General features: G+C 38.6%; 2 protein-coding genes across 4 annotated transcripts in view; one reads left to right on the top strand and one right to left on the bottom strand.

Moving 5' to 3' along the window:
* ndufs2 (NADH:ubiquinone oxidoreductase core subunit S2) overlaps positions 1-6276 on the bottom strand; it is a 190846-nt gene extending 184570 nt beyond the window's left edge. The window contains exon 1 of the mRNA XM_083542207.1: positions 6018-6276. The gene's annotated coding sequence lies outside the window, so the exon portion shown is untranslated. The remainder of the gene's footprint in view (positions 1-6017) is intronic.
* trmt10a (tRNA methyltransferase 10A) lies at positions 144-10410 on the top strand. 3 transcript variants are annotated; one of them, XM_083542214.1, is made up of 8 exons: positions 144-259; positions 597-753; positions 2203-2365; positions 2508-2579; positions 2679-2753; positions 7289-7438; positions 9639-9744; positions 9971-10410. In XM_083542214.1, exons 2-8 carry the CDS (start codon positions 611-613, stop codon positions 10243-10245), a joined length of 984 nt encoding a protein of 327 aa, XP_083398340.1. In that variant the 5' UTR covers positions 144-259; positions 597-610; the 3' UTR covers positions 10246-10410. The 3 variants fall into 3 exon arrangements, with proteins under 3 accessions (XP_083398340.1, XP_083398341.1, XP_083398342.1); XM_083542215.1 differs by having other exon boundaries at positions 157-239; XM_083542216.1 differs by lacking the exon at positions 144-259 and adding an exon at positions 267-373.

Raw genomic sequence — 10410 nt, 5'->3', positions numbered from 1 at the left:
AAAATAAACTACAGATTAATATACATTTAAAGAATGTTTATTTAGTATTTGATCTGATCTGATATGATCACAGTAATAAGTAAAACATTAAATATTAAAACTATTCATAAAGTTATATAATTCAACAAAATTTGAGGCCCCGTCCCTCACAAACATGGCGGACAGCTGATGACGTTCTTTCATCGCCGGCGATTGAAAATGACGTAGACACAAAGCATGCAGCCGGGCTTAAACAGAAGGTAGAGCTCGCTGGAGTTTGGTATGAAGTTTTATTAATTTGTTTTAAAAATTATGTGTCGGAGTTTTTCGTTAAAAAAATAGTTTGCGCTATTAACAGTCTGACGATTGTCTATTGCATATTGTTATTACTCAAGTGAGTTCTCCGGAGTAGTTTTAAAACCAGTCGGGCTAGCTTGCTAAGTAGTGATGACAGGAGATTTAACAGAAATATATAACAGTCGCTGCTTTGGTTTAATAAATGTCTGAAATGCTTAGCAGAACTAAACAGTTTGATCAGTCTAATAAGTAAGGCTCCACCGTGTTGATCTGCCTGATTTTGCATGTTCTTGCATGATCATACTTAATACCTTCACTAGGATTTAGCAGCAGCATGTCCTCTGATGCACTCAATGATTCCCGAACTGAAGGAAATGAGCAGGAGGTGCAGAGTGGAGAAACGGAAACCCTGTCAAAGAGACAGAGAAAGAAGCTTCTCAAACAGCAGCAGTGGGAGGAACAGAGAGACATGCGCAAGTAAGCATGGCATTACCAGACAAATAAATTATTAGATGGAATAAAAGAGGGTTGTTTTATGGGAACATTACTCAACATTCTGGGAATGATCAGTAATGTGGAATTTGTTCTTGGGAACTGATTTATGACAACTACAAGCACCGACACAATCTATTGTTCTGGCTTCTGGTGGAGATTTTAAAACGTACATCAGCAGACAGGACCTTGTTTAGAATCCATTAGAAAGGTAAGTAGGCTAGAAATAACCTGACGTTTCCAGAATGCTATGCAAACATTATCTGAACCATACTCAAGAGGTTCAAATGATGTCATTTCATGAATAATTGCTCAAGGGACCAAAAGTGGGATCTTGGTCATACTGGGGCTCGATCCCTCCCGAGCTTCCAGTCAGTAACCCAGAATATTGACGGCATTGGATTGCTGAGACATTGGGACACCGTTTGCTGAATTATTTACCAGAGCGTCCAATTATTTTAATATAATGAGGAGGTTTAGGGAACTTTCTATAACCCATAATGCACATTTTATCGTACATCATCGGTTATTGAACCTTGCTATAAAAAACAAATAATAATAATAATTTTGAACTAAAAAATACTCAATCAGCTCTCTAGCTGTCTTGGTCTTGAATCAGTAGCACTACACATTGGGACAATGATGACTCAATTACCTGCTACTAGACTACTCGTTTTTGTTGTTGTTGTTGTTCGAAGTATATTTTTTAAATTTCATGATCATTCACTTTACATCATTCAATTTTTTACCTTAATTATGTGGTATAAGTATAGTACTTATCTAGTGGCTCGTTGGAATCAAGCAAACTGTATATAGAATGTTAAAATTATAAATGTATTTATTAATTAGAAAGTATTTATTTCAGAGCTACAACAATGATAAATTTTTTTTTTTATTAAACTTTTAGATCAGGTTCACTTAGTTTATCTGGTTTTTTTTTTTTTCTCTTGAGGTGAGCGGTTTTGGAAAATATAATGACATTTCAATAAAAAGAAAAAAAATGTTTTTATGGTTGTTGTGGGATTTTTATAGGGAATAAATGTTCCAAGCCCTCTGGAATGATTAATGATGATTAGGGGAGTTGGGCTGATTGTCACTTCTTGCTTTATGGTAATTCTGAAACATACCACTGTTGGACACACACGAGACACTTGTATCTCTTTACTTCTGTAAAAGTGATTGCTCTAAGCTTAGGTTCCTTAATCTGTCTTTTAATCATTTCTATCATCATCCAGTTATTTTGTTTTAGTCCATATGATTTTAGGTCAGTGCTTCTCAATATGGGGTCTGTGAAAAAGTAAAGGCATTTATCTTCCTTTAATTTTGGTTACAAAAGTGAACAATATCTTTAGGTATTTTAAAGGTAGTATCCTCTAGTCTGTCTATGTCTCTGGTATTACTTTTTGCCTGTTTGTTTCATCCTTGGTCATACAGGCAGAAGCGCAAGGAGCGAAAGCAGCAGAGGAAATTAGAAAGACAGGCGCAGACTGAGGACAGAACAGACTGTCCCGACAGGAAGCGCTTTCGCAAAGAGGCAGAGCCCAGTCCTCTCCGCCTGGTCATAGACTGCAGCTTCGACAGCCTCATGATGCTCAAGGTGCGAGACCTGCTTCGCTGTCAATTATCCATGATCCAGTTATCCAATGTTTCTGAAGTAAATTTTAGTCAGGGAATTGCATTAAGCAGTGTTCAAATAGATGCAAGAATCCATGATTTAAATAAAGCGACTTAATATTCAGGACGTGAAGAAGCTTCACAAGCAAATCCAGAGATGCTATGCAGAGAACAGACGAGCAGAACACCCAGTCCAGGTAAATGGTTATTGTGGAATATTAGTTTTAAAATATAATCTGAAATCATATTAATTAGAAGTGTTTCATTTTGACTCTTAAATGGTTTCTTTTTTTTAGTTTTATATCACAAGTCATGGTGGGCAGTTGAAACAAAATATGGATGAAATTAACAAAGGCTGGGTCAATTGGAAGGTAAGGACTTTGTTTCATATTGACAGTGTTCATTTTTTTCAATTAAAGTTTTTTTGTGACACTCCACCATTCAGTTAATAAGCCCTTCCTTATAAATAATTGTCAATTCCAAAAATGTATATCCCGTCATGGGATTGTGATATAAATGAGACTGAGCAGCAATTTCAGTATCATTCAGTTCTCAGTTTGGAGCAAAATGAATTTAGAGCAAAACAGTGACTTGAACTTGTGTATTGGGCTTTTAAACCTCAGACAGATTTAAGGGTTTACTGTGATAATTGCAGAAAAGAATCAGTGTTGCATCAGCAGTCTGCAAAGCTGTAACGGATAGAAAAATGACAAGAAACATATAAGCAAACCGATAACGAGCATTTACATTAGTGTACATTAGCAGGGAAGGAAGGAATACACTATTTCTGTATTTGAGAATACCCTGCTTAAACACTTCAGTAAGTACTCCTTTTACATTTCTGCTTGAGTAAACGAGTACAAAAGAATATGTACTTACAGTGAGGAAAATAAGTATTTGAACACCCTGCTATTTTGCAAGTTCTCCCACTTAGAAATCATGGAGGGGTCTGAAATTGTCATCGTAGGTGCATGTCCACTGTAAGAGACATAATCTAAAAAAAAAATCCAGAAATCACAATATATGATTTTTTAACTATTTATTTGTATGATACAGCTGCAAATAAGTATTTGAACACCTGTTTATCAGCTAGAATTCTGACCCTCAAAGACCTGTTAGTCTGCCTTTAAAATGTCCACCTCCACTACATTTATTATCCTAAATTAGATAATAAGGCTGGAAAGGGCTACGGGAAAATTGCCAAGCAGTTTGGTGAAAAAAGGTCCACTGTTGGAGCAATCATTAGAAAATATAAGAAGCTAAACATGACTGTCAATCTCCCTCGGACTGGGGCTCCATGCAAGATCTCACCTCGTGGGGTCTCAATGATCCTAAGGAAGGTGAGAAATCAGCCCCGAAACAACACGGGAGGAGATGGTCAATGACCTGAAAAGAGCTGGGACCACCGTTTCCAAGGTTACTGTTGGTAATACACTAAGACGTCATGGTTTGAAATCATACATGGCACGGAAGGTTCCCCTGCTTAAACCAGCACATGTCCAGGCACGTCTTAAGTTTGCCAATGACCATTTGGATGATCCAGAGGAGTCATGGGAGAAAGTCATGTGGTCAGATGAGACCAAAATAGAACTTTTTGGAGACATAATTCCACTAAACGTGTTTGGAGGAAGAAGCATGGGGGTGGTAGCATCCTGCTTTGGGGGTGTTTTTCTGCACATGGGACAGGGCGACTGCACTGTATTAAGGAGAGGATGACCGGGGCCATGTATTGCGAGATTTTGGGGAACAACCTCCTTCCCTCAGTTAGAGCATTGAAGATGGGTCGAGGCTGGGTCTTCCAACATGACAATGACCCGAAGCACACAGCCAGGATAACCAAGGAGGGGCTCTGTAAGAAGCATATTAAGGTTCTGGCATGGCCTAGCCAGTCTCCAGACCTAAACCCAATAGAGAATCTTTGGAGGGAGCTCAAACTCCGTGTTTCTCAGCGACAGGCCAGAAACTTGACTGATCTAGAGAAGATCTGTGTGGAGGAGTGGGCCAAAATCCCTCCTGCAGTGTGTGCAAACCTGGTGAAAAACTACAGGAAATGTTTGACCTCTGTAATTGCAAACAAAGGGTACTGTACCAAATATTAACATTGACCTTCTCAGGTGTTTAAATACTTATTTGCAGCTGTATCATACAAATAAATAGTTTAAAAATCATACATTGTGATTTCTGCATTTTGTTTTTTAGGTTATGTCTCTCACAGTGGACATGCACCTACGAAGTCAATTTCAGACCCCTCCATGATTTCTGAGTGGGAGAACTTGCAAAATAGCAGGGTATTCAAATACTTATTTTCCTCACTGTATTATTAATTCGTTATAATTAAAACAATTCTGCATAGATGATTAGACCAAAATTCCTCCACAGCGCTGTAACAGACTCATTGCAAGTTATTGCAAACTCTTGATTGCAGTTGTTGCTGCTGAGGGCGGCCCAACCAGTTATTAGGTTTAGGGGCAAACACTTTTTCACACAGGGCCATGTAGTTTTGGATTTTGTTTTCCCTCAATAATAAAACCGCCAAATTCTGGCTTTGTCTTAGCATATTTTAATCGGTTATGTTGATTTTTTTAATGTCGCCGAACCCTAATATCTCGAGCACAAGGGGGGGGCAAATTTGCCACTTAACATCCGTTATGTCAGGAATCCCCCTGCCATGCCCCCTTCGGCAGCGGCATTCCCTGAAGCACCCTGCTTCTTCTCCCGTGCGTGCCCCGCCCACACGGAGCTTCTCGCAGTCATGCTGATCACACACACCTGACTCTCATTCAGTCACTCATCCCATCTCCTATTTAAGCCCCTCACCTCCACACACTCGCGGTCCGTTATTGTTTGTGCATGATCGTATGTGTTGGTTCATGGTGTGATCGCGTATACGTATCCCGCTACGTACGCTTCTTCTCGGACTCCGCATTCTCTCAACGGCACTCCTGGATTACCCTGATCCTACTGTTGTCCATGTTCACGCTGTCTGCACCACGTTTATCCGTTGCTGCCCAGCGCTGCGCTTTCCATAGCGCGGATCCGTGGATTCTCTACACGAACTGTCTCTGCTTTCACAGAACTTTGTGGACCGCGATTCCGAAGCGCACCACTGGATATTACTGCTTCGCTACAAGTATTAATGGATTATCTCCTGAGTATTCTCAATAAACTTTGTTTGCGTTTACTTCGGCTTCTGCCTCCTTATCCTCATTACAGGTTATCTCGATCCGCATGAAACAAATCGCGGCAACGCTGTTGTGTAAAAAAAAACGTGCATGCACATTCTCATTTAATAACGCACATCATGTACATAAAGAAATTTCAAGCACGTTAATATATTGCCGCCATATTGGTTTTCGGTTATCTCGATCATCGGTTATCTCGACGCTTTTTGGCGTCCCCTAGACCGGCGACATAACCGGGTTCCACTGTACTTTGTATTTAATATCTAATATTTAGTTTGATGATCTGAAACATTAAAGTGTGAAAAACATGCAAAAAAATAAAACACTTTTTCACACCACTATAAGTTGCATCTTTTTTCTGTTGCTCCTATTAGGGGTCGCCACAGCGGATCATTCGTCTCCATACTACTGTCCTCTACATCTGCCTTTTTCAATCCAACTACCTGCAACTACCTTTCACTCTTACAGATAATGTTCTATCACAAATCACTCCTGCTATCACTCTTCTCCACCCTGCCTGCACTCTTTTCTTCACTTCTCTAACACACTCTCCATTACTCTGCACTGATGACCCCAGGTACCTGAACTCCTCCACCTTCACCACCTCTTGTCCCTGCAACTGCACCACTCCACTGCCCTCCCTCTCATTCACACACATGTACTCTGTCTTACTCCTACTGACTTTCATTCCCCTTCTCTCCAGCGCATACCTCCACCTCTCCAGGCTCTTCCCAATGCAACTTTTTCTGTCCTTTCTTTTGTTCTTTTAATAAAAAAAGAAAGCATCACTACTGAAAGTGAACAGCTGTTTTGTTTTATTGTAGCATTACATCAAAAAGTAGGAACATCCAGGTAAACAAAAATACCTATTATAAAAATATAAATAAAGAAATTGAATATCCCAAGAACTCAAAGGCAAACTAGTACTAGTAAGTGGTAGAACACTTCCTGTCTATTCATGACTGGTAAAAAATACCTAATGTTATATTGCATAATGTAGGATGTTGCAAAGGTATCTGTCTACTACTGAAACTACTAACTGATAACAAATGTGACTCACATGAAGAGTGCCTGGTAAAAAAAAAAAAAAAAGGTTAATTGCAGCAGCCAATCAGAACTCAATCCTGGATAAACGTTAACCAATAATAAGTAAGGTTATAGTGAAACATAATGAACCTGCTTACTGTGGCCAAAAAGGGAAAGAATTTTTGCTGATAGAAGTCTGTGCCAGCGGTGAGCGAGTGGGGGGCGGAGCCAAGCGGAACAAGCTAATGAGACTAATCCGTTTGGCTCCTCCCTCCACTCGGTTACCGCTGGCACAAAGCCATAGTTAGAACTTTGTGTTCTGTGTGCATTCTAGTCTCTAGAAGGGGTTTTTTTTTTTTTTTTTTTTTTTTTTTTTGGAGTATAACATATACGTTTGCAAAATTTTTATATATCGTTTAGCTCTAGTACTCAAGTCTCAATACTAATCCACTATTAAAGCCACGCACAGATTTGTGGGGTTAAAGTCACTATGCGTTTAGAACCCCCGTCGTGTGACTTGGAAGGATTGGCGAGACACAAGCCACAAATCATAAGGCTGATTTTATAATTCTTAAATATTTACTTGAATCACTGTAGTCATTTGTTTAATCACAGTTATGTTTGACACTTTAATTATAATCAAACAAAAGTCACAGTGAGAGGACTAATGATAATACATATCTCTTTAACTCTCACAGGATGTCCATTTCAAGTCAGAGTCATTTCATGAAGTCCTGAGCAAAGACGATCTGGTGTACCTCACCTCAGATTCGCCCAACATACTGCAAGAGCTTGATGAAGCCAAAGCCTATGTGATTGGAGGACTAGTGGACCACAACCACCATAAAGTTAGTTACCAGTGTTTGTCTGATTACAGCAGTAGCATACAGATGTTTTCATGTGTTGCATCAAAGGCAAGCCATGAAATGAGGTAAATAAGGGATGCATTGATGACGATTCCATGTCAATTTTAACAATGATACTAAGCGATACTATCTGATATGATGCTTGTTTACAAAATGATAGTATTCAGGCTGTATTTCATGATTGCATTATTTACATTCTCTAAAAACAATGCACAGCATGCAGGGCTCCAGACTGCGACTAAAATAAATAAATTGCAGGTCATATTTTTGCCTAGATCGCCGCCTGCGACTATATAAATGTACACGTTATGACCATATAATCTGCATGTTATGACTTCTTATGTGCGTGTTTTATCACATTATTTATCGACATAATAAACAGAGACGCATGCGCCACCTACGCTTGAGTTAAAGCGCCAGAATAACCAGACAGTTAAATCAAAACTCACTTTTCCTCATCAGAAAAAACATGTCGAAACTAAAAATATCCGCCTTTTTTTTTTTTTTTTTTTTTTTTTTTTTTTTTTAAGAACAGTCTTCATCTCTGTTCAACTCTTCTGCTGATGACACACCTGCAGTAAAAAGGCAGGCTGCAGTTGTGCCAGTGTCGGAGAGAGGGAGAACGACTGAGGCACTGAAGACCATCTTTCTATGTCAGTCAGTGAAAACATAAAAAAAAAAGTGCCAAAAGACATTTGAAAACCTTCTTGGATTCGAATGTTTTCATGGCTGGGGTGCGATCACGAGACGCAGAAAATGTTTTGCGACTCTAAAGTGGGCAGAGAAATTGCGGGGAAACTGATTTTATTACCCGAACAGATCATTTAAGAAAAGTGACGGTAAGAAAACACGGCGATAGTCAAAAGCATTAAAATGCTGGTGATCACATAATCGTGAAAAGCGCGCCTAAAGAGCTAAAAATAAAATTCAACACTGCCTATGTGATCGCTTCAGTTCCCAGGCCATGCTATAAAATGATGGCAGATGTACACATGACAGGATGACTTGAAGTGTTTTAAAAAAATTATTTTAAGTTCATTCTTGTGTGGCATCTATAAATATAATTTGCCGCCTGTTGTTTTTCTCATAGGAGCTAATGGCTCCTTAATTGTTTTTTTGTCTGGAGCCCTGGCATGAGAATTTTCTTGTTAGTGCTGTTCAGCCATCAAACATTGGATATATTTGGCTAGACATGTTTAATTTGTAAAGGCTCTGGTTTACTGATCAGAATGTGAAGTGGTTCATGCTCCAGCGCCACCTAGTTGCACTGGTGGGGCCATTGAGCAACCCACTCGACATTACAGGTGCACCATATCATGACTGTTGCCAGATTATTAACAAGATGGTATTTGCAAATAAAAGACGTTCACTGTGCTGTAAAAATAAATGTGACAAACACCGTAAGAGAAACTAACTCGGCCCGTCAATAAGGAGGGGGGAGGGATGCTATTCAGAAAAACTTTAGAAAAATAATGACCAACTTTATGTCTCTCATTAGAGGTCACTGGAAAATTGCATTAGTTAATAAGATTACAATGTATTCTTTTGTTTTTATTTATTTATTTATTTTTTTATATATTGGCATCATAGATGAGAGGAACCAAGGTACCTTTTAATTTTAATGTAATGTTTGGTATAATGCATTATGCTATTTTCTGCCCTCAGTCTGATGACCCTTTATAGGAAAGTTTCAGATCTCTGTTCTAAATAATCAGCCCCTATATGTTCTTGACCAGAGGGATTCTGATGCAATTAAGGCAAAAAAAATATATACTTAAAGCTGTAAAGAAGTTGTGTTCCCTAATGCCCCCTGCTAATGCACTTCATTTAAATCCAAAACGTAATGACAGAAAGAGTCATGTATTGTAAATCCATGTACATGTGCTTTATATGTGGGGTTTTTCCTGAACATTATAGAAGTCAGAGGGAAATTTAAGAGTTATTTAAGAACAATGATTTAATTCTATTTATTAATTACACCTTTTTCAAAAACGTGTTTAGACTCAGTATGGTGGAAAAGTATCAGTGTATTTCTGCTATATAATTGCAATATTTTTAGGAATTTAACATTACAGTAGACGGATGAAACGTGGGAAATAGGAAGGAAATAAGGGATGATTCTACATGTCATTCTTTCATACAGGTGTTTTTCCTTTCAAGATTCTTGTGATGTGTGTTTCAGGGAATCTCCTTTAAACGAGCTAACGAGCTTGGAATCGCTCATGCTCAGCTTCCACTAGGCAGTTTTGTCCAGATGAACAGCCGCAAAGTGCTCGCTGTGAACCATGGTTAGGCTGGACACACACACACACATACAAGGGAACACAATCATGTTAACATGACAGGAAAAAGTGTTTACTTACTATTTTATGTTTTTTGTATTTATACAGCGTTCTCGTATTGCAGTGATTTTTTTTTTAATAGAAAATAAAACAAGAAAAAAGGTTGATGAAATTAAGTTTAAACTGATTACACCACAATATACATTTTGACTTTTTTTTTTTCTGCCTTTAGTATTTGAGATTATGTTGGCATATCTGGAGAAAGGTGACTGGCAGAAGGCCTTTTTCACTGTCCTGCCCCAACGCAAAGGAGCTGTACCTGTGGACCAAGAGAACAAACAGGGGAAAGATGAGGATGAGGAGGACGAGGAAGACGAGGAAGACGAGGATACGTGTGAGCCTAAGTCACAAAAGAGCAAAGATTCAACGGACCAAAGAAATTACAAACAGAAAGAACATGAATCTCCTCAGAGACAGCTAGATTCATGTAAACGGACTGTTGTGTAATTAAAAGTAGGGAAAGACTTGTTTTGGGTGAAGCTATCGTTTGGAATTCTTAGGTCGAAGTTATTGATAATACTGGAAATTTTCTTTCAACGAATTACTTTTCATCAAAGTCATTTTGAGATCTAAACATTTCTCTGCCAATAAAGTTAAGATCTAATCTCCTGC

This window comes from Silurus aristotelis (genome assembly GCF_946808225.1).
Source record: "Silurus aristotelis genome assembly, chromosome: 5".
Taxonomy (NCBI): domain Eukaryota; kingdom Metazoa; phylum Chordata; class Actinopteri; order Siluriformes; family Siluridae; genus Silurus; species Silurus aristotelis.
The sequence above is the reverse complement of the archived record's forward strand: the minus strand, read 5'-3'. Positions and strand labels throughout refer to the sequence as shown.

Coding starts and splice junctions, on each gene's coding strand:
- trmt10a (XM_083542214.1), top strand. CDS start 611: ATGTCCTCTGATGCACTCAATGATTCCCGAACTGAAGGAAATGAGCAG. Junction 2,580..2,678: donor GAGCAGAACACCCAGTCCAG/GTAAATGGTTAT, acceptor TCTTTTTTTTAG/TTTTATATCACAAGTCATGG. Junction 9,745..9,970: donor AGTGCTCGCTGTGAACCATG/GTTAGGCTGGAC, acceptor TTCTGCCTTTAG/TATTTGAGATTATGTTGGCA.